This window comes from Pelodiscus sinensis, chromosome 2 (assembly GCF_049634645.1).
Source record: "Pelodiscus sinensis isolate JC-2024 chromosome 2, ASM4963464v1, whole genome shotgun sequence".
NCBI classification, from domain to species: Eukaryota; Metazoa; Chordata; order Testudines; family Trionychidae; genus Pelodiscus; species Pelodiscus sinensis.
In genome coordinates, this window is record NC_134712.1 from 196,159,451 (window position 1) to 196,184,344 (window position 24,894).

A 24,894-nucleotide genomic window follows, 5' to 3' on the forward strand; every position below is an offset into this window, starting at 1 on the left:
CAAAAAGAAATACATTCATTGTAACCAGGATGACTCCAGCAGATCACTATGATTAGTCAGAAGGGTTGGTCTACAACTGAAAGGCTTTACAAGTATAGCTACATTGGCTGAACCTCCTAGGGGAGATGCAGTTTGTACCAGCAAGTTCAATCACTAGGCCTCCATTGATACTGTACACCTCTAGAGACCCTTCCACATATTGTGCTAAATTCTGATGTTTTTCCCATCCATTTTTTACCTAAGAATATTCAATGTATCACATCTCTCTGAAATATTATTAGTTTTACTCTAAGTCATCTAGCTTAAGGACATACAGCTAGAAAGAATGCATTACCTTGTAAAGTTCCTTCTCATCCTTCTCAGTCTTTAACTGACATTCAAGTTGTTCCTTCTCAAAAATGACTTTCTTCAATTTGTCTTTCAGACTACGGAATAGATATTAATGTAGTCATTCAAATATTACATTTCTTCTCATTCTCTGAGTGCATAAACACCAATGGTAACATTAAAATAAAGTAAATCTAGCAATAAGAGGGTCAAATACCTGTCCAACTCTGTTTCTTTTGCAATAGCTTTCTGAGTAACAGTCATGATATCTTCTTCAAGTTGGAGAACTTTCGATGTAGTCTCATCATACTTTTTCTTTAGTTCTTCATTTTCAATTTTAAGAATTTCTGAAGTCTGAAGATTATCCTTTTAAAATATAAAAATATACATGGATATAATTTATGATAAGGAAAAAGTGTTTTCCTTTAGAAATATTTTCATATGGTTTAGAGCGCCAATTTCTATACTTTTAAAGCTAACTACAAATCTTCCTTATTACATTCATTTATGCATTTTAAAATACAATTTTCTACATTAAAACAAAAACACAGTGAATTTATTATAAGTTCTAAATAAATGAAATCGTGCATATGTACCACCTATTTTCATTCTGTGGCACACTTGTTCAACTAAGGAAACGCAAGATGTAAATACATTGTTTTGTGGTCATGTTACATCTTACCAACTCTTAGTATTTAAAAAAAATGCATGAGTCTCTAAAATGGGAACATACTTGCAAAAATAAAATTCAGATTTTAAGATTTAATGCAAATTAGTGCTTTGAGGAAGATACCTGTCATCATATAAGTGTGACTAATCAACTCACCAGAAGGGAGAGAAACTGCATGGGATGCTCCAACTGAATATATTTTTAAGTACACATAACAGGATAAAACAGAGGAGACTTAATATTGCATTGCAGAACAGACTGTTCTAATACATGTGTTGAGTCCTTAGCTCAATTATTTTTTGGGTTTTGGAAAATAAAATGAAAATATACATGCTTCATTTAAATCACTGCTCTGATGCAGGAGTGGGGATGAGAGGTTCAGTATAGAGGCTGCCCCAGGGTGAGAAGCAGGGCTCAACAAATAATGTCATCTACTTGCCCGTGGCGAGTAGATTACGGCCCAGAAGAGCAGGTGCAGAATGATCTGCACATGCACAGAACGCAGAATGGCGCGAAACCATGCGGGCTGGCGAGTGGGGCTCGCTGCCACTTGGCAAGCCCTGGTGAGAAGCATCTTTCAATGGCTGCTGCAGCTCCCAGGAGGGTGCCTGTCTCCCAGCTGGAGCAGGGCCAGGTTTGTCTGCCCTTTGTGCTTCCCAGCCTAAGTAAGGAATGCAGCAAACTGCACTTTTCCCTCACTCCCTGATGAAAGTGAACAGTCAGCAATGTTCCTGTAGGAATTGGGGAAAGAGGTGCACTTTAGCTCTCCCGGCCCTCTCTAAAGGGCACCCCAGTCAGTCTCTGGTGATTCTGCTTCTCAGAATTAAGTATTATAAAGTATTATTTTTAAAAGCAACTAACAGAATTTTCAAGCCTTATGTTTTTGTTGTCTGATTGGGTTTTTTTTTTGTTTTTTTTTTTTTTTGGTGGTGGTGGTGGTTAGGGAGAGAGGTGTAGGGACACAAATATGTCTTATCTAAATAATTTCCTGAACACTGCTATATTCTATCAGAAAATGATATTCTTTCATTTAACTCTAAAAGATTGTTTTTACTTTTCACAGTTCCCAATAATGTCGTTTTAAAAATAGATTTATAAACGTTAAATAATTCTGTGAAAAAAAGCTTTATGAATGCATAGTTCGTTGTGAAGTAGTCTTTGAGAAGGAATCGTCACAAACATACATTAAAAATGAACAATTCACAAATGTTTCAAGAGTTTTATTTCTGAAAGTGCTAATGTCCTGTAACCTATTTTAACTAATTACTAATTTACTAATTTCCTGTAACCTATTTTAGTGTATTGAATAAAATTGCTGTATATCCAGGAGCAACAACAAACTTTATAGCTGATTTTCCTTCTCCTGTTTAGTGGAAGCAATAACTATAGAAATACAATGATTTTCCCACTGACTTCACGGTTTCAATGGAAACATGAGAAAAACTAGGTATGGGGCCTTACAGAAATGGACTGATTACAGCCATTACAAATTTTATTTCAATGTGCTCATGATATTTGCAGAACTTAAAAGTTTTGAAAACTAGTTACTCCAAAGTAGATTCTCCCCCACCATCCGAAAGTAACACTTCTAAATATTTAGAAAACTACAACAGTAAATATCACCAATTCACACAAATCAACCGTTAAGATGAAGGACTTGTCTACATTTAAAACTTTATAGCACTTCACTGTAAACACAATGCACGCAAATGGGAAGGGTTCTCCTGCCTGCATAAGTAATCCATCTTCCCAAAAAGTAGTAGCTAAATTGACGGAAGAACATTTCCACTGACCTAGCATGGTCTACATAGAGGGGCTGAAGTCAGCTTAACAATGTGATGCAAAAGCATGAATTTTTCCAACCTAATTTCAGCGTAGACCAGGCCAAAACTCAATTTTAAATTGAATGGAACTATAGTCATAAGTATTACCTAGAAAATCTATATCCTCAGTTTCAAATTTTCCTCTCTCAATGACTCAAATTTACACTATTTAAAATTACAATTTTCCTTTAAAAAAAAAACGCAACACTTCTAGCTTTGAAAAAACCAAACTGGGATTTAAAAAAAAGCAAATAAACTGTGTTCCACCTCCTTACAATTATTACAAGTAATAAAGATTCTGGGAACTAAAAGTTAGTTGATAATGTTTATTGTATCTAAGGCTGAAAAGAATCCAGCACATTCTCCTATGACTGTCGGTTCTAAGGTTTTGTCAGTACTAAACTACATTTTTGTCAGCCAACTAAACAGATATAACTTTGGAAGGCATCTAAAATAATTCTGTGTCATATTCAACATATAATTTTAAAAAGATATTTTCACGTGCACATCTAAAAAAAGGTTTGTCATAAAAACTAATATAATCTTAACTGTATCAACAGCAACTACAATTATTATTTCAATATCTCAGAAAATAGAGAAGTGGGAAAAGTGAAAAATATCTAAATTAACTATGAAGTCGATGTATGCATGCTTCCAACAAAACTATGAAATGTTTATATTATGCATCAGTCTCATATTTCGCAGATCTAAGGTTAATCCTGAAAACACTGAGGTGAAGTTACACAGTTCACATAATTAGCTCCCCTAATATCAATGTAATATTGCAAGAAGGAAACTGTGGCAACTACTAGAGTTTACTTTAGGAGACATTAATTCACAGAAAACTGCAATTTGCTCATAAATAGATCATATACTATATATTTGAGAGAGTCTGTCTATTCATCTGTTCAAGAAGTCTTCCTAAATGGTAAGAGCTAGGAGCATTAAATTCAGTATACCGCTTCCTCTTATCTGTACTACATAAGAATATCTACAAATTAGTCCTTTCACAATCAACAAATTATCTAACCATAAGGAACGATCAATTAAACGTAAACAGTGACTTCTCCTCATAGAAACATTGACAGCACCTAAGAGAGAAATTCCTGGTGCCCAAAAAAGTAACTCTGGAGTGTTTTAGGTTTGATTTTTAAAACTTTTATTTAGCATTTGTAACAAAACAGATTTCCATCCCTTCCCCACAAAAAGTTCAAATTTTGAAATATGCATGTTATCCTGTTTGGGTAAAAATTTGCACAGAAAATATTAAAAATTATTGGTTTTCAAACTTTATGCAGATCCTACTGTAGTTGTAGGATCTGATTTTGGAACTGCAGTGAAGGATGAAAAAAATATACTAACAACAAAGTGTTCCCTGTCATTTTCCAATCAGAGAAGCAATTCAAGTAAACCACATAAGGAAGCCAATTCAAATCAATATTTGATATTTGAATACAATTTTAAATTAAGTTATTGTTCAGTTCATTGCTGTAGAACCTGGATTTATGCTGACACCTTTTAGAGGATTAAATCCAAGTACTATAAAAACATCCTCAAACAATAAAATAAATGTTTAACGCCTGTTGAAAGAAAAAATGCAATAAATAATAAATCTGCCTGTGCTCCAATTTATATTGGTGTTATATATACTAAAACATTTTCTAAATGTTTACAAGATCATCAAGAAAAAGAAGATTAAAGGAACAAATTTAGTATACATCAAGGTTATACAGTTTGAGCGCTACTGTTAAAAGCTGTCACTACTGCAATGCTATAGAACACTGCAGACAAGTATCTGGCCACTAGAGGGAGACAAATGACTGCTTTAGATTCAGAGCTCCAGTATCTTTGCTGCACATAAAAGTCTCAGGGGGGTAGCCCTGTTAGTCTGTAAGGATATGTCTACACAGCAGCATTATTTCAGAATAACTGACTTTATTCTGAAATGACACAGCACATGTCCACACAGCAAGTCATCATTTTGAAATAATGGCGAGCTGGAGGACCTCTTACTCGGACACCTGTAACCCTCATTTCACACGAGTAAGGGAAGTCAAAGGAATAGTGTCCTTCCTTTGACATCCTGCTGCGTAGATAGCACCAAAAGCAAAATGATGCTATTTTGACTTCAGCTACACCAGGGGTTCTCAAACTTTGATACACCATGACCCCCCTCTAAGATTCTGCAACCCCCCTCTAAGTTGGGACCCACAGTTTGAGAAACACGGAGCTACACAATTAACGTAGCTGAAGTTGTGTAGCTTAATTAAAGTTTTGCCCTGCTGTGCAGATGTGCCCCAACTTAAAAAACAAGGAGTGGTTCTGCAGCACCTTGGAGACCAACAAAAAATAGTATCATGAGCTTCTGTGGGCACAACCCACTTCCTCAGATGAACGGAGCAAGGCATCCAGAGGTACAAATAAATAGGAGAAAAAGAGGGGACATGAGAGGGAAAGGGCCATCCAGTTCAAGTCCTTGTTTATATCCCCTTTGAGTCTCCTCTTTTCTAAACTGAAAAGTCCTAGTCTTTTTAATCTCTCTGCCTCTGGCACCTCAGCTCCTTCCTTCCGCAACCCTCCACGCCCCTATTCCTGCCCCACTATTCCACATGCATCCATACCCCCTCCCAGATCTGGTACCCAATCTCCTGCCCAAGATCAAAATCCCCTTATTCCCAGGTCACATCCCAAAACCCTGCACCCCAGTTCCCTGCCCTAAGTCACAACTGCCGCCTTCGCTCAAACTCTCTTCCAGACGCCATTCTCCCTTATGCATAAGCAGGGCTCGACAAATTATGGAAAACCCTACCCGCCAGACAAAAAAGGGATTCGCCACCCTCCCCCCCAAAAAGTGTTTTTTGTAAATGGCATAAATTCCTAATAAGAATAAGAACAGTAATTACTAATACGGTCTTAATAAATATCACCCAAGTTATTAATAAATATCTTATAAATGTCTACCTTTTCCTCTGCTGCCATGTCTCCTCCCCTTGCTCCATCAGTTCCCCTGGTGCCTGCTGCCCCCCAACCCTTCACTCTCCTCTGCTGTCCTGACTCCTGCCCTTCTCTCTGCCCTCAGCCCTCCTGAGACCTGCCCCCCTCCGCCAGCCCTTCTCTCTCCCCTGTGCCCACTCCTCCAGTAGCCCCACTCTGATCATGTGAGCTATCCCTCCTCATCCCCTCTCCTAACACCTCCCTCTATACCTGCCCTGCCTCTCTCCTCTGGTGCTGGTTCATCCCCTGCAGGTGCCTGCCCTTCTGCTTCACCCCCAGAATCTCCTGGCACCTGCACCCTCCTGGTGCCTCCCCCTTCTCTCACTGCCCCTGCCCCCTTTGCCCTCTTTTTCCCTGATACCCACCCCCTCAGTACTCTCTGCCCCCATTCCCCTCATGACCCTGTGCCCTCACATGTGCATTGCTCCATCTCCACCTTCCTCATGCCCACCCCTTCTTTCAAGCCTTCTCCCAGCATCTTCTCCTCCCCCCTCTAACCCTCAGTGCCCTTACCCTCTATTCTCCCAGCATCACCCTGTTCCCTCCCCCCCACTGACACCTCCCCTTCTGCCCTTTTCCTCATTGTCTCCACTTGGCCAGCTGGGATTTGTCTCTCCTGCACCCCGTCCCTTGGTGCCTTCCCCTTTCTTCTTCTTCTCCTGACCTCCTCTCCTACCCTACCCTCAGCACAAGCCCCTTCCCCATATTTTTCCCCTTCCCCTCCCCCAGGAACAGCTCTAGGTTTTCTGCTGCCCCAAGCAAGACATTTTTGTCCCCCCCTTTTTGTTTTCTTTTACACATTTGCATTTTGCAATGGATTTTTTTTGTTTGTTTTCATTTCTGTCCCAGCATTTTAGCCTTATAAATAGCAAAGAGCATTTTCATTCATTTTTTTCCATAAAGACAAAGGCGCTTCAAGTGAACTCCCCCTTTCACTTGCTGCTGGGTCACAGCAGCTTTTTCCCTGGCCTGTCCAGCCCCTCTCTATAGACAAGCACCCCTCACTCCCGACCCACAGGGGAAACAGGGTGGAGGGACAGCGCAGAGCCAGAGGGGTGCAGGGAATGGAGGGGGGGAGAGGAGGGGATAGGGGTTGCGCAGGGAACGAGAGGCACAGAGCCAGAGGGACGCAGGGATCGGGGAGGAGGGGAGCAATGTGCGGGGTGCGGTGGAAGCACGAGGAATGGGACGCGGGGAATGGGAGGGGCAGAGGGATCGGGGCCTAGGGGCAGTGCAGGGAACGGGCAGCACAGAGCTGAGGGGGCAGAGATTGGGGGTGGAGGGAAGCAGGGTGCGGGGTGCAAGGGCGGCGCAGAGCCAGAGGGAGAGCAGAGGATATCCAGGGTGGAGGGACAACGTGGGGAATGGGCGGCGGGAGGCAGATGGGGCACGGGGCAGGCGCAGCGAGCCAGGCGGTTGGCCACGAGTGGTCTCTCGCTGGCGAGGGAGTTGGGGCCGGGGCTGGACTGGAGCAACCAGAGCCGAGCTGCCGCAGCCCTTTAAAATCGTCTGCCAGCGCCCCGCCTCCTCGCGCCACAGCTGCACACGGGCAGCCCGGCGCTGAGAATTGCCACAGTTCCCCCTCCCCAGCAGTGCTCTGCTACTCCGCTGGCCGGCGGATCGGATGGGGCCGCGCCACCCGTAGTGCGGGTTTCGGCCAGCCTGTTACAATGGCCCACCGGGCCAGTCCGCCTCTGCACTCGCCAGCTGGCAAAATCTACTCACCACAGGCGAGCGGGCGAGTGTATCTGTCGAGCCCTGTGCATAAGGATTATATATGCCCTCCAAAAAGGTCAATCTGAGGTTTCAAAGGTAGACTATGGTGGTCCACAAGACACTGGGAAGATTCCTATTTGTGTGGCTCAGGCCAGAGACTCTCAAACGCCTATCTGGGTTAGTCTTTCGAGGTGGTGCTGAAGCTGATTCCACCATTATATTTGACTCTCCAGACAACGAAAAGGTTGGAACTACCTCCACTGGTAGGGCCTTTTGTCCCACTGAAGGGAAACTTAAGCTAGTGGATGGAACAGGAGACAGTGCTTGAATCTCCTCAGTTAGGATCCATCCTGGTGACAAGGGAGACCAAGTACAAGAGGATGAAGATCTCCTCTGGAATGGAATAAGTTACTAGCCCTTTGAGAGGTTGTATTTTTTCACTTCACACTGTCAGAGTAGACAACATAGTTACAGGACGACGATAGTCCCACTAGTGAATGTCTCTCTAACCAAGTGGCTTTCAGTGGCAGATCCCGATCCTTCAAGTCACAAAGTCTGACTTCAGTTGGTACTATAGTCAGTGCTCAAGTTGATGCTGAGGCCAGTAGCGAATAGGGATGTAAAAGAGTAGTTGAACAGTCGACTACCCAATAATACTAGGCTTATTAGGTAGTCAAGTTGACTACCCGCATTTGCCCTCACCCCTTGCTGCCAAGTTGACTACTCGCATTTTCTCTCACCCCTTGTTGCCTCTATATCCCAAAGGGGGGGGGGGGGGGGGGGAAATCTTCCACTAATTGAGGAATTAACCAAACACTAATAACAAAAACTGAGAAAACTAAAGAACTTTGAATATTTACAGGAAACAGAAAAAGGATAAGAGCTTAACACTGGAAGATTTTGACTTAGGCCATGCAGCAGTAAGTAGAAACTGGAGAAGTGGTCAGTCCACACCAGCCTTTATACTGTTTGGGGTGAAACACAGGAAAGCAGGTACACAGATTCTGACCAAATGACACCATGTGAAAGAATTCTCCAGCCTCCGGTGCATGGACTGCATGTGCATGGCAGGGACTAGCACTCCAAGAAGAAAATAGCAATCACAACTCAAATTTCAAAGTTAAAACACTAACAAATCAATAACATGGTTATTAATCTGGGTATTCATAAACTCCAGTTATGTAAGCAACTGCAGTTCAGCTAGGTGTACAGATATTAGTTACCGTATATACTCGAGTATAAGTCGACCCGAATATAAGCCGAGGCACCTAATTTTACCCCAAAAAACTGGGAAAAAGTATTGACCCGAGTATAAGCCTAGGGTAGGAAATGAGGCAGCCTAGGGTAGGAAATGAGTCGGGGCGAAAGCTGCTCCGGTGCCCCTGGTCTGCTGGAGACCGTCTCCAGCAGACCAGGGGCACCGGGCGGGTTCCCGCGCTTCTGAGGCTTTGCCAGAGCAAAGCCTCAGAGGCGCGGGACCCCCCGCGGCTGCGGCTTCAGTCCGGGAGCCTGTGGTCTGCTGGGGACGGTCCCCAGCAAACCACAGGCTCCCGGACTGAAGCCGCAGCCGCGGGGGGGGGGGGGGGGGGGGGGGGGTCCCGCGCCTCTGCGGCTTTGCCCGCCTCAGTTCTCGAGATGCTGACTCGAGTATAAGCCGAGGGGGGCATTTTTCAGCACAAAAACTGTGCTGAAAAACTCGGCTTATACTCGAGTATATACGGTATATGGGTTATAAAAATGACAAAAACAGAAATGTAAGCTCTTAGATATAGGGAGATGTCATCTTTTTGTTCTGTAGAGGTTGAACCTCTCTAGTCTGGCATCCTTGGGACCTGATCAGTGCTGTCAGAAAACCTGAGCACCAAGTTTCAACTTGAATTGAAAGTTTTAAGCCTATGCTGAACAATATTTACATCAGAAAGTCAGATCCCTCTATTATATATTATTACCCCAGAGAGATCATAACTACCATTTTTACCTAGACTGTATTTGTTCTAATTTTTTATATTTTATTTAATAAAATCTATAGGTGAAGCTCACGATTTAAAAATTATACCCCTAATTATAGCTTTAACATATTTGAAGTATTTTTTTGTCTGAATCTGAATAGAATTTAAAAAAAAGCATTATGGGGAAAAAAGTTTAAGAAAGTAAGAAACGCTGAAAATCATGAACTCTATTAAAGCCTCTGTATGTGACAGAATAAAATAATCAGCTAATACACTATGCAGATGAATAGGATCATGTATTATATATATATATATATATATTATAATACATCACTTAGCATAATTTTGAGTTCTGAAATGCTGTTTAGTTTTATAAAAGCTCAATTACTGTATTGCATAGATTATTGCTTTCTTCAAATCATGCAAACCTGCTAGTTTAAACTTATCTCATGGTAAATGAGAGAAAATAAAAGCCAACTGCTGCAATTTAAATTAGTACTGTAAAATTTTTTCCTAACAACATTTAAACTAATCTTTTAACTTGTTATGTAGCGTAAGTGTTCACAACCTTTTTCTTTGAGGCCCTTCCATCATGTAAAAACTCCACAGCCACAACTAGTATTTTTCTGCACATAAAAACCGGGTTTGTCATTAGGGGGTAGCAAGCAGGGCAACTGCCTAGGTTACCATGTAGCTAAATTGCTCAAGTTTCAGCTTCAGAAGGCAGGGTTCAGACTGCTGGGCTTCAACCCCAGAATATGGGGCTTTCGTGTTTTTCCCTGGGCGCCAGCAAGTCTAATGCTGGCACTACTTAATGGACCCCCAGAGAGCTCATGGTCCCTCAGAGAGTCCTGGTTGAGAACCACTGATGCAGTGATTCTATTAAAGATTAAAGACTAAAGTAAATTATGCTTTTTCCAGTATTTAAAATTGTTACTAGAACTTCTTCATCCTCCAACACTCTAGCACCTGTCCATTTAATCATAACTCTTCAAAAGTAAATTGCAAAGGTTCATTAAGATCTCCAGAAGCAGCATATGTCTTCAGTTTCTTGGCTAAACAGTTCAAAATTCCGATTTGTAATTACTGAAATTTTAGAAGTATTACATTAATTGCTTTTTATCCACAGATATATTATACAAGTTTCATTACTTCAAAGTTGTCCATGCCATTACTCCATGTCTGTCATCCAACTTAGCCTATTTTTAATAAACATTTTTATAAAGCATATTTTAATAATTGATTAGGAGTCTATAAACAAACTGTCTAGAGTAATTTGTATCCTCCCTAGTATATATATGGAGAAGTCAGTCTTATTCCTAATTAGCGAAAACCAGAATTAATTATTATACTCTTGTATTTCCCCTGCAAGTCTTTTCTGACATTGTAAATTAATTTTTGAATTTGCTCTGCTTCTACCATTTCTAATGCCAGTACTTTTTGCCCTCAGATCTTTAAGATATCTTTTAGACAAGCCTACCCAATTAGTTTTCATTCTCTGTAATTATGCTTTGTCAGTGGAATTACTAGCAATAATTTTAAGTTTCTTCATTCCTTAGAATTTGCTTTTTTGAAAACTAATATCCTTTTAATGCTGTGTTCTATTAACCCACTGCTTGGAATGAAACTGAAAATACTTCCTCCATTTTCAAGTAATACAAGCAAACTGATCAACCTCAACTAGTTTTCCTGCTATGAACTCTGCAATTAAATGCCAAACATAACGGCTGTCAGATTATTTAATCAAGCCTGATACAAAAATAATTTAAGTATTTTAACCATTTTACAACACAAAAAGAATAGTGACAGAAAGGCAATAGACCTATTTTAGAAAGAAATAGACCTACCTTAGTGCAAACAACTAACTGCTGAGGAGTTTTGATAGCTGGTTTTCACCCACTTTAATTAGTTCTTGGGAAAAAAGGTAGAGTACACATGTTATGCAGACAGTTCTAATCAGTTACAGAACTAACCTTTTGCTCAGCTTGCAGCTGATCACATCTCTGCTTTTCGTGATTAAGTTCTTTTTCCAATCTTTCAAGTTGGTCTCTAAGTTGTACAGTCTCTTTTTCCAGACTAGTAGTTACCTTTAACAGCTCTTCTTTTTCTTTCATTGTTTTTTCAATTTTAAACTAGAAAAGAAAATAAATATTCTTTTCATGTGATTCTTCCTCCATGGGGCTCAACTCAAATGATTACAAACTAATGTGTATTACTTCCCATCGTATCAACTCTGCCCCGGGCTTCCCTGAGTCAGCTCTTGGTCAATTTCAGTAGCAGCTGACTTGGGGATGCCTGGGGCAGCGCAGCTGGGGTGCTGCCGGGTTGATCCAGTAGCGCCGAGGAGCGGCGGTGAGGGACCAACCCAGCAGCACCCCAGCTGCTCTGCCCCAGGCGTCCCCAAGTCAGCCGCTGCTGAAATTGACCAAGAGCTGACTCCAGGAAGCCTGAGGCCGAGCAGCTCTGCCCCGGGCTTCCCGGAATCAGCCACTGGTCAATTTCAGCAGCGGCTGAATCGGGGACACCTGGGGTGCTGCCGGGTTGGTCCCGCAGTCCCCAGGGGCAGCGCTAGGGGACCTACCGTGCAGCGCCCCAGCTGCTCTGCCTCCAGCTTCCCCGATTCAGCCGCTGGTCAGTTTTAGCAGCGGCTGAATAGGGGAAGCTGGAGGCAGAGCAGCTCCAATGGTCCAGCTGCGGAGCACTTCCGGGTTCCTGATGGTGCCGGACCATCAGATGCCAGACCAATGGAGTTTTACTGTAATACAGCAATATTGGGTGAACGTCACAAAATCGTGAATGTAAACATAGCCAAAGTGAAGGAGAACAAATATAGTGTGTGACAGAATAACATATGAATTACAAATGGGAATTTCTTTTTTGTGATTCTGGTGACAAGACTGCAGACTGATCTGAATGGCCATTTTCGTGCAGACAGCAAACAAGATAGGGAAGATAAGCTACTGCAGGTAGATACCCTGCACTGTGTAAAGCCCTTTTATCCCCTGACTAGCATAGACACAAAACAATTTAGATGGAGGCACAAATGCAACACTGAAGGCAAATTAAGAAAGAACAATCAAATCCGAAGCATGGGGAGAAGATGTAAAGTGATTTTTCCAATCAGTACTTCAAACAATTTCAAAGAAATAGCCCTTTTTTGTTTATTAAATCACGATCACAAATAAAATGTGGGCTCAACATAGGGCACATCTTTGTAGGTATTTATGATAAAAAATCACTAAATGGAAGCAATTGTGTGAGAGGCCGACAATAACAGAACATTGCTTGGAGAAAATAAAACTGAAAAAAGGCATTTGTGCACTAGGGATGAAAGAGACTAGTCGGCTATCTGATAAACAGAAGCTTACTGGACAGTCGACTAGTGATGTGACTAGTCTCTCCCCCCACCTGCTACCTCTATCAGACAAGGAAAGGAAATATAAGATGGCACCTAAAATATTAGGGATGTAAAAAAGTTTGTGTTTTTTGGTTTTGGTAAACATATGGGGAAAGGGCGAGGAGAGAGTGGTTCCCACACAGCCGCCTGCACCCTCCCCCGCCCCCAGTACTGCTGCCTCAGCAGCACAGGGGGGCAGGCAGGAGCCAGTTCTCGTGGGGAGCAGCAGGCTTTTAAGCTGGCTTCCATGGAGCCACTCTCCCCTCCTCCAGGGCTTGGGAGGGAGCCAGTGCTTGGGGGGGAGCTGGGTTTTAAGCTGATCCTGCCCCATGCTGCCTGATACAGAGACAGCAGGGGAGGTTGATGGGAGTGTTTACTTGTAACCATGAAGAATTAAATCGATAAGCCCAGGCTCATTGGTTAATTGAATACACTATCACATCCCTAATAAATATTGTTACTTAAGTTTTTGTGTTAAGTGCACTGTATGGCAGTGAGCATAAGTGTAAATTTTATTCATGTGCTTTACAAGTATATTTTATTTATGTATTTAACAAGTATTTTGACCTGCACTCAAATTTTAGGCATCAAAAACCCTTGGAATCTACTTAGCTTTACATTTTTATGTACTTAATTCACCAAATCATTCAGATAAAACCAGAAATATATATAAATAAGAACAACAAATCTGAGTTTGCTAACTCAAACCTCAAGAAGTCCAGCTTTTGTGGTCACCACCAACATATCAGAGTTTCCTTCATCCTCCATAGTCAACAATTCTTCAACAGGAGAAGAGGTTCGAAACTGAAATGGGGTGCTTGCTCCACGAATCTCACCCTTGTGAGTAACGTAACAGAACTGGTAAAATTCTCCATCATCATTTGGTAGATAATATCCTAAAAAAAGAAAAATTGACATTTAAAACAGAACAATTTTACACAGTAAAAAATTAATCATGAGAACTATTGCACACAGTACATCATTATGATTAATACGATAGCTTCAATTAAGCAATAACACAAAACAGAGTATATTATGGTATAATTCAATCACCAACAATTACACTAATGCAGAATTAAGGTTTCTTGGTGATATGTCAACCTCTTGCAGACCAATGAGTTGAGCAAAATCAACTTGTGAAAACCACAAAATGCAGTTAAGATTGCCCATGCAACCTTATCTAGGCCTCTTTAATTAATATACCTCATTTACCCACATTCCTTTACCCTGCCAATGCCATAGTTGCTGCAATGTACAATCGCCACCTTCTTTTACAGCTCATTTGCTCTCATCCGCAGCATTTAATTTAACACTATGACAGAACAAAAGAAGAGGGAGGAAAAAGATTGCTCAAGCTATTTTCTCGTTTCACCCTCTAGAGCTGGCTGTAGCCATTGTGAATTATTAGCATATATTCCAGATAGCCAATATGTTATGTGTACCTACACTAAGCAGTGATGGCAGTAGTTGGGCCTGCATGGTGAGTGTGTATGTGATGTGAGGCTGTGTGTCGATATTTTTGAAGTGCGTGACTGAGCAATGGTTATAGAAAGTTATACTGGGGGTATGACGGGGTGTCAGGTACTAACACTGCACTGGCCCAGGAGGGGTTAACCAGGCTTGTTTGGCTACGGCCCCTCCTCCACAGCCCTGCTGGACATGCTCCAACTGCAGGTCTAATATAAAAGCCAGGGGAGCAGCTCAATCAGGGCTGACCACAGAAGGGAAAGGAGCTCCTGTCCAAGCAACACTGCCAACGCAGCAGCTACTGCAGAAGGTGGATGCCTGGGGGAGCAACTCACTTTGAGGATGCAGGTGGGGAAGATGCCAGCCATTGGACAGGGTCGGAGGTAGCCCAGGACAGGGAGCTTGAGGGCCCCTGGTGAGCTCAGCTGTTTCAGGTGGATTCCCCGCTGAGCTAGTGATGGTACCAGTCCACCACTGACAGGGCTCCTGGCTGTGGCCCCATGGAGAGAGGGGGTCCAGGTCCCCTATCCCACTCCACTGACCCCCAAAAGTGGGGGTGCTTCAACTACGTTATTGACTTGGCCATTGGGCTTTTTGCCCCACTGATTTGGGTCATTATTGACTAGGCCACTGGGCCTTAGCGCCCCACTGACAGCGGCTATAGATGGAGGGGCGGGGGGGACAATTATGGGGTGAGGCAACTCAGATGGGATCTAAGAGGCTTCCTGCCTATCCTCCCGGGTGGGGAGGGGGCTGGACTTCCCACCCCGTGTCAGGGGGATAGGAGATGGGGGAAGGAAATAGGGATTGTTGTCTACAGGTTAATTAGTCTTAGTATGCAAATTATGGGACATGATACATACGGAACTGAGAGGTGTCATACGTCCCTCAACTGAGACCTGGGCCAATTTCACCTTTCCTACAATCCATCACCCTCCCCTCACTGCAACTGTAAATCCTTTTCTTCCTAGTCTCTTACTCCCCAGAAGCTACCTCCTAGGAAGCTTTCACATGCATTCTCTCCACCCTGCTGCTAGGAAAATTGCTACCCAGGGCTCCAGTTATACTGCAGAGTCCACAGCGAAGTCAGTTCTCCGGGAGCCGGCATGTAACCATAACAGAAACGGATGAGGCAGCGTTTACTGGTTAGCAATTTAAATGGTTATACAGCTGCTCCCCCGACTTGTGAACCGTCGAGTTATGACCGTTCGCAATTACGACCAAAGCTCCCATGGAGCAGTCATAAAGGGGCCCCTGAGTTAGGAACGTGGCCCGCGCTTACGAACAGCGCAGTCGCGTGTAACTCAATGGGGTCCGAGTTACGAATGGATCAAGTTATGGCCAAGTGTTTGGTCCATATCTCGAAGAGAGGCTGTACCTTCAGATACCTATTATTAACCTCCTCTACACTCTCCTGACACACATCATATTTCACAGAAACTCAACTAAGCATGTTGAGTTTAGAGGACTTAGAAAAGTCAGTCTTTGAAACATGTCATGGTGCAACCTTAACTACCATGGTACTTTTGCACCATTATACTTTATATTCAGAATCCTGAGAGCCACAAGGACGAATAGAGGACATAAACACCTCCTAAATCATCCAGCCTAATCCCCTTGTATTGCAAGTAAATCAGTCTCAACTAGTTAAGATTGATTATCCCCACTACTGTTCCTGATTTAAGATCTAATGTTTCAATTCTGTACAATTATAGTATAATTTACGTCATCTCACAATGCATTATTAAATTGTCCATTTATATTGTTTAATTTTAAATTTGATGACACATATTACATGTATGCCCATTATATAGGCCTTTCCCAATAACAAGGAAAAGCAGTATAAAGGAAAATATTTTATTATTAAAAAAATTATTATTACAGAAATGAGAAGTACTAGTAATTTAGAGCTGACTTGAACAAAACTTGATCAGTGAAGGATCTCACAACTAGCACTTCCTTCCTGGTCTACAAAGGTGACCGTAGAAAGGAGACAAGAAATTTAGATCCAAATTTCTATAAAAATCTCATTTCTATGGCCACACATGATTAATACATACTACAGGTTATACCTCCCTTAATTGGGACTCTCTGGTCTGGCAACATCCATGGTCCAGCACAACAATGGATATTCACAGAGCCCAGGAACAGAGAGGTCTGGCGGCAGGGCAGGAGTAGTGAGGCGGACCAGCGACTCAGCTGGAAGCCCAGTGTGGAGGGGGAGGCATGATGGGGAGTTCTAGCTCCAGCTGCAGCCAGGGAGCTGCAACCCCAGCCCCGACTGGGGCTGCAGAGTCTCAGCCACAGAGCCAAGCAACTGCAGGGCTCCAGCTCCAGCCATGGAACCAAGCAGATATAGAGCTCCATCCGTGCTGCTCCAGCCCCAGCAGTAGCGGGGCTAGCGGCAGCTAGAAGGCCCCAGAGGGCTGGGGCAGCAGTGGGGCCAGGATGGAGCCCTAGTCCCGTGGCAGCACAGCAGCATGGGCCATAAGGAGAGAGATCTCTCCTAGTCCAGCAAATCCCTGCGTTCAGAACCGATCATGTCCTGAGGGTGCCAAACAAGGGAGATCCAACCTGTAGTAATACACGCTATTAAAGACTGTTAACACAGAAAAAACCTTACACAGTAATGTAATGCTTATGCTTTAAACGATCACACAATTGCAAAGATGAAGCTACTTTAATAAGCGAGTTTATGCAGCTGCCCCAAAACTACATTTTTCTTGGTACAGGCAGTCCCCGGGTTACGTACAAGATAGGGACCGTAGGTTTGTTCTTAAGTTAAGTTGAATCTGTATGTAAGTCGGAACTGGCGTCCAGATTCAGCCGCTGCTGAAACTGACCGCCAGTTCTGACTTACATACAGAATCAACTTAAGAACCCCAAGCGTCCCCAAGTCAGCTGCTCCTGAAATTGATCAGCAGCTGATTCCAGGAAGCCCGGGGCAGAGCAACTCTGCCTCGGGCTTCCTGTAGTCAGCGCTGGTCAGTTTCAGCAGCGGCTGACTTGGGGACGCCTGGGGCAGAGCAGCTGGGGTGCTGCTGGGTTGCTCCAGTAGTGCCGCTCCTCAGCCCTACTGGACCAACCCAGCAGCACCTCATCTGCTCTGCCCCAGGCGTCCTGATTCAGCCGCTGCTGAAACTGACCAGCAGCGGCTGAATCAGGACCAGAGCAGCTGGGGTGCTGCTGGGTTGGACCAGTAGCGCCCAGAGCGGCGCTGCGGGACCAACCGGCAGCACCCCAGCTGCTCTGCCACAGGCATCTGGAGAAAAGCCTAGACTGCTGGGGGGGGGGGGGCGTACTAGCTGCGCCCCCCCACCCCAGCAGACCAGGAAGACATGGGCGGCGGACTGAGATGCACCGCGGTCCCGCCGCCTGGGTCCTCCGCGGCTTTGCTCCCCGTCTCCCTGGTCTGCTGGAGACCAGCAGACCAGGGAGACGGGGAGCAAAGCCTCTGAGGACGCCGGCAGCGGGACAGCCGCGGGGCGCCTGGGCTGTCCCGCTGCCGGCCTCCTCCGCGGCTTTGCAAAGCCTCGGGGAAGCCGGCAGCGGAGCAGCCCAGGCGCGCCTGGGTTGCCCCGCTGCCCGAGCCCCCCCCCCCCCCCCTCGGCTTTGCAAAGCCACGGGGAAGCCGGCAGCGGAGCAGTCCAGGCGCGCCTGGGCTGCCTCTCTGCCCGAGCCCCCCCCCCCCCCCCCCCGCGGCTTTGCAAAGCTGCGCGGGGGCTCGGGCAGCGAGGCAGCCCAGGCGCGCCTGGACTGCTCCGCTGCCGGCTTCCCGCGGCTTTGCAAAGCCGCGGGGGGTGGGGGGAGCGCTCGGGCAGCCCAGGCGCTCCTGGGCTGCCAGAGCCCCTCCGCGGCTTTGCTCTGTGTCTTCCTGGTCTGCAGACCAGGGAGACGCAGAGAAAGCCCCAGAGTACACGGGCGGCAGGACCACGAGGTCCCGCAGTCCGTGTACTCTGGGGAAGCCCCGTTCGTAACTGCGGATCCGACATAAGTCGGATCCGCGTAAGTCGGGGACTGCCTGTACTACATTTTGTAATAATATTAATATAAATATTTATATTAGAGAAGGGTTGATAGATCAAAACCTTTATCTGATAGGTGCTGAACACACATATTAGTAGAGATGGTTTCTGTTCTAAGAAATCAAAAGGTAAAGGAGTTTATCTGCTTCAAGACACATTATTCAGGTTGAAGTTTCAGCTTTGGCGATTTACTTAAATTGCTCATTTTATAACATACTGAAGGCAAGACTAGGAAAAAAGAAGTCTGCAATTTTACCAAGTTCAAGTCTGAGTCTTTCAAGTGATTTTATTATATATTCACTATTGATTTTTGCCATTTTAAAATGCCAGACACAAAGACTTCTCCTGCTTGAATGGATATGACATTGAGTGACCACAAGGCTTGGATCAAGGACTTACATGATTTAACTTTATTCAAAACCTAAATGCATGATCATTTGATATTGAAGAATACAAACATATAGATTTGTCTGGACTTTCTAAGAGTGAACGTTCTCTATCCTTATAAATAACCTGTAACAACATTCATAGTTTACTCCATGAGAATCCTGTTTTAGTTACTTCAATGTAATCGCTTGTTTCCTACTTTTTCCTTCAATTTCAGGAATGTGGAGTCAGATAAATCCATACCCTGGAGTTGGCAAACTATCATTCATTTGCAGATCTGATCAGGAACTTTTGCATTTATTAGTTAAAACAAGCAATCACCATCTAGTGAACTCAACACATGAATACAAACAGTAAAGAAACTGTATAGCCTTGTACAGAAACCTAATATCAGATGGCCTGACCAGTTACCAGAAGCTTTTAGAATATAGGAAACCAAGATATCTACAACTGTGTACAACTCACTACCCTCTCAGTATCCAAGTGATGCTATTTACTATTCATGCTTTTCATTGTCACAACCCAATCCCCTTCACTCCAATCTATTGTTCTCACCTTAACAGGCATAAAAAGAACTTTGAAGCTTTCACAGCTTCCCATTTAACTCTCCTGAATACTTGGTTTAACTTTTCCAATTAAATTGGAGCCCAGCATTTCCACAAACAAGATGTTATACAGAATAACTACTTCTGAGTGGCAGGTGCACAGGACACTCCCAGCACAATCAAAGGAATGGAAAGCCTATTTTATGAAAGACCAAAGTGCTTGGCTTGTTTAGCCCTACTAAAATGAAAACAAGAGGTATAAACTAACAAGTTAAAATACTCAATCTGTTTAATAATTTCAATTAATATTTCCTTTCTTACTGGTTAAATGAAACTGTTCTCCTTAGCTGCAGCACTGTCAAAATGTCTCAGGCGTGATTATGTAATTAATAGCAAGTTTCCATTAGCAGCTGGTGGTCCACGGAAAAGGAGCACTGAGTGGGGTGGTCCATGAGCCAAAAATTTTGAGAACCACTGGTTTAGAGTAGTGTGGTTGGCACTTCCGCAGATCTCCATGGTTGGAAATGGTATACCATAGCCACTGGGAGCTGCAAGGCTCTATGCCAGTGGTCCCCAATGAGGTGCCTGTGGGCACCATGGCGCCCACCGGAGCATTTATGTGCTCCTGCCGAGCGACATGGGCTGGCCCAAGCCATTCTTGCGCCCCGGGTGTGCGGTTCATGAGCAGCCCCGCCCCCAGCAGCCCCAAAAGGTTGGGAACTACTGCTCTATGCCTAGCGACCCTTTAAGTGAAAGGTGGGGAACCTTTCTTGAGTCAGGGGCCACTGACCCACAGTAAATTAAGTTAGGGGCCGCACACAAGTAAAGCAAGAAAAACAAAAACAACCCTTCACTAACTTGGCTCCCAGCTGAAAAGACAACAGACATTCCCCACATTCCCCTTGCACACTAGAGCCTAGAGGGGCCCAACCTCACAGAGTTTGTGAATGGGGCAGCAGGGGGGCTAGAGTGCCAGCACGGGTTGCCAAGAGCTGGGGGTGAGAAAAGGAAGGGAAGACCCTGAGCTTCAAGAGCCGGATCCAGGCAAGCCAGGAGCTGCATCCAGCCCGAGGGCCTAAGGTTCCCCACCCCTGCTTTAGAAAAACAAAGTGGCATAGGCCCGCTAGCAGCTTTCCCAAGTGGGCCTGCAGTCCACTCTAAAAACCAGTGGTTTAGGTGAAGAAAGGGAGCCCACGCTGTAAGTCATTACTACAACACTGAAGTACAGATCAACTACTTTTAAGAACAGAAAAAAAAAGGCATCTATATGAAGGACTCTGGTCAAATAATCAACCATCAGTATTGACATTCTACATTACATTACTACCCTATTTGTAGGAAGCAATTCACAGCTGACTAAAGCTGACTGTGGCTAAAAAAGGGTGCTGTACATAGCATTAAATCAAGAGGTTACTAATCCCAATCACTAGAGCTGCTATTTCGGGTGAGAAAAAATAAAAATCTTTCCTTCAACTTTGTGAACTGGGGTTTGTTTTGTTTTTAAATAGCAAAAATAAAAGCAGTGATTTCATAATTACATAGTTTTAACAGACACTATAGTCCTCAGTTAAGAATTACAAAAGTAAGCAAAACAGATGCACACAGATTAAAACAGCAGCAAAGAAAACGAAGGCCAAGATTCTCAAATCTTTAGGCTCTTAATTTCCACAGATACTTATTTACCAAGTATATACTTGCTCACCTTGAAAAGAAAGCACACAGTTAACAGTTGATCCTTCCACATAATTTTCTGGCATGGGTGACCACAGAAATGTATAATAGTCTCGAGCAGTACTCCAACCAACCTGAAGAAAAAAGCCAAAAGAAAAAGCCTAAATAGAGTAAAATGTTACACACAGTTAAGATAGAAGGGTCCGATTTTTACCGCACACTGTAACCCACATACTCAAGTTCCGCCATGCAGAAAAAAAGATACCAATGTTTTACAAGTCAGGAATACTGGGAGGCAGTGCACCCTACTCACTACGCTTGCCAATGCCCCTACCTGTGGTGGTAAGCAAGCCCAGCTCACCCCTCTGTGGTTGAAACTCATGCCAGCCCCAGCTGCTGGGGAGGGGAGGGCCGTAGACCATGCCAGCCCCAGCCTCTCGCCCGCCTGGTCTCTCGGCACCCTCATTCCTTCCCAGCCTCCTCCCGCCCCCTTTCCAGCCTCTCAGTCCCCCACCACCCGCCAGTCGCAGCCAGTCCTGGCCTTCTCCAGCCCCCTCATCCTCCCTCTGGCCTCCAGAGAGGGGATAGGGCTGAGCCGGGGGCAGCAGAAGCGACAGCAGCATGCATGCTTCTCTGCAAGCCGCCTCTGGTTTCCTCCTCTCCCCACTCCACTGCAGAAATCCAGCACTGGCACGCTAATCTGGGGGAGGGTTCTAGGCTGGAGCTTCAGGCACATGGCAACCCCAGTGCACTTAGCCTGAGCAGTCCGAGACGGCAGTTCCCACCCGCTGGTCCTGGAGCCTTGGGACCCCCAGCACAGTGAGGGGCTGCTGCTACCACTCCCTGGTCCTCCTTCAGGGTTGCTGGGGACCAGTGGGGAGCCCAAGGTGCCCCTTGAAGGGGGGAGGAGAACCCTGAGCCATGGCCACCTCTTCCCCTTCTGGAGATTCTTTTGAGGCTGGGGAGCAGAGTGACGTAGAGTGACACGATAATGTCACTGTTGCCCTGCAGGAAAAACTCTCTTTAACATAGAGAAATTTAACATGTATGTAAAAGTTATAGTATGGATTTTATTGTGCAGTTATCTAATGCAATATAAGAGTTGTATATAAATTAAATGCCACTTTCTACTATACACTAAATTGCAATTTGGTAACTGTCCGAGGCAGAACATCAGGAATGGCTGCCCGTCGCAGGGAGCCATAGCCTGTAATACCTCTGAGGCTGGTATAGGGGGCTCTGTCTGTGAGGTGGAGTGTTTTCCATATAAGGGCATGTAAATTAATAATCTTCCCCTGCTCGCTCCACCCATTGCAGTAACAGATCAGCCAGGGGGCTGACTGGTGCTCAGGCCTGCTACTCCACCCACTGCAGCAAAAACCAACCTATGGGGTGATAAGTTCACAGGCAATAAAACAGGCAGGCAGCCCCTCTCTCACTGGGGATTCGCATTGAGTGAACGCCTGGCCTGATCACCCAGACGCCTTGCACCCCCCGCTCTTGAGTCTTACTGAGCGTACTCCGAGTTGGTCGACCCGAGTGGAGACAGTTTATGAGCGTGTGACCGGTACTTGTGTTCCTGCTGTCTCCAGAACTGGTATAACCCACCCTCCCCCCCCCCCGCCATCATCCCTATCCTAGTTGATTTTTTAGTTGTCCTTATTGCTTGCCAAGTGACAGTGGCTAAAAAGTTACTAAGTTAGTTTATAAATAGTTGTGGTTTAGGTTTTTTACTGTTTCCTTGTATAAAGTTGTGTAAATAGTCAGCCCTATGGATAATACCAGTGTTAATTCAACTGTTCCTAACCCCTGGGCAGTTATTGGGAATTATTGTGATTTAGAAAAGCCTCAGGGAATTGTTGTGTGTTGTCTGGCAATCTGTTTAATTTTTGTTCTGATGATTGTCTGGCGCCATCAAAATAAAATCAGTTTGTGCTTTTTGAAACCCCCACTTGTGGTCTCATCCTTTCCGGCATCCCTTCGAACCTCGTGTATTACAGGGACTGACAATAACGACATTAGTAAATTTAAAAAAATGATATTTTATATGTATGTACAGTAGACTTCGGATAATCCAGCACCTTTGTGACCTAGGTGGTGCCAGATTATCGGATACGCCGGACTATCGGGAGGTACTCCGGTAAGGGGCTGTGACCAATCTGCCAGGACCCGCACTGCGGCCAGAGGGGCGGGTGGGGAACGGCGCAGCAAGGGGCGAACCCTCCACCCTTTTGCATGAAGGCAGGGGAAGTCCCGCGCTGCCACAGAGTTTCTGGGAGGGGAGCAGGCTCCCTACCCCGCAGACTGCAGTAGTTATTGCCGAGTGGGGGGAAGGGGAGGGAAGGGGCAGCACTGCGGGACCAACCCGGCAGCACCCCAGCTGCTCTGCTCTGCAGCTTTCCCATGTCCACCACTCAGCAGCAGCAGCAGCAGCGATGGACTTGGGGAAGCGGCGCGGAGCAGAGCAGCTGGGTTGCTGCCGGGTTGGTCCCGCAGCACCGCTCCTCACCCCCCTGCTTGGCACCCCAGCTGCTTTGCTCCATGCAACTTCCCCAAGTCTGCCACGGCCTCTGCTGAAACTGATGAGCGGCGGACTTGAGGAAGCTGCAGAGCAGAGCATCTGGAGTTGGTTTGGTTCAGAATTTTGGCAGTGGTATTCTCTGGGACTCACTACTGGATTATCCAGCTATGTATACTCTTTTCTCAAACCCTATGCAACCAACACTCCAAGCTATCTCTGAGATACTACTGACTTCCTGAGAAAACTACAAAACATTGATAACCTCCCTGATAACACCATCCTTGCTACCATGGATGCAGAAGCTCTCTACACCAATATCCCAGATGAAGACGGATTACAAGCAATTAGAAACACTATCCCAGAGGACACCACTGCCAATCTGGTAGCAGACCTATGTAACTTTGTTCTCACCCACAATTATTTCCAATTTGGGGACAACTTATACCTCCAAATCAGCGGCACAGCCATGGGTACCTGCATGACCCCACAGTACGCTAACATCTTTATGGCTGACTTAGAACAACGTTTCCTCAGATCCAGTCCCCTTTTACCTCTTCTCTATTTACGCTATATCGATGACATCTTTATGATCTGGACCCATGGCCAAGGAACACTGGATGCATTCCAGAGAGACTTTAACAACCTACACCCCATCATCAATCTCAGCCTGGACCATTCTACACGAGAGAGCCATTTCCTGGACACTACAGTACAAATCAACAATGGAAAATTAGATACCACTCTCTACAGGAAACCCACTGACTCATACAGTTACCTACATGCCTCCAGCTCCCATCCAGAACACACCATACCATCCATCGTCTATAGCCAAGCCCTTCGATACAACCGCATCTGCTCTAATCCTACTGACAGAGACCAGAAACTTCAGGATCTCTACCAAGCATTTATAAACCTCAATTACACACCCGGAGAAATAAAAAAAACAAATTGAAAGAGCCAGACGAATACCCAGAAACCAACTACTTCAAGACAGACCCAAGAAAACAAACAATAGAACACCACTTGTCATCACCTATAGCCCCCAACTTAAACCCATCCAACACATTATCAATAAACTACAACCTATACTAGAACAGGATACTACACTCCAAGAGGCTCTGGGAGACAGACCCATAGTCTCCTATAGACAACCACCTAACCTCAGGATGATTCTTACCAACAACCACAGGACATACCACACTAATACCAACTCTGGAACTTTCCCTTGCAACAAACCCCATTGCAGCTTTGTCCACGTATTTACTCTGCTGACACCATCATTGGACCTAACCAATTCAGTCATAAGATCAAGAACACATATTCCTGCTCATCCAGAAATGTAATTTATGCTATCATGTGCCAACAGTGTCCATCTGCTATGTATATTGGACAAACTTCTCAG

The 24,894-nt window shown here is 44.8% G+C and overlaps 1 protein-coding gene across 4 annotated transcripts in view; it reads right to left on the reverse strand.

Moving 5' to 3' along the window:
• Positions 1–24,894, reverse strand: part of TAX1BP1 (Tax1 binding protein 1) — a 106,529-nt gene that overhangs the window by 43,478 nt on the left and 38,157 nt on the right. For all 4 annotated transcript variants that reach the window (XM_075922160.1, XM_075922161.1, XM_075922159.1 and 1 more), the window contains exons 3-7: positions 21,003–21,105; positions 13,585–13,772; positions 11,453–11,611; positions 545–693; positions 335–425 (exon numbers count right to left, since the gene is read on the reverse strand). In XM_075922160.1, the coding sequence (XP_075778275.1) occupies positions 335–425; positions 545–693; positions 11,453–11,611; positions 13,585–13,772; positions 21,003–21,105 (690 nt within the window). The remainder of the gene's footprint in view (positions 1–334; positions 426–544; positions 694–11,452; positions 11,612–13,584; positions 13,773–21,002; positions 21,106–24,894) is intronic.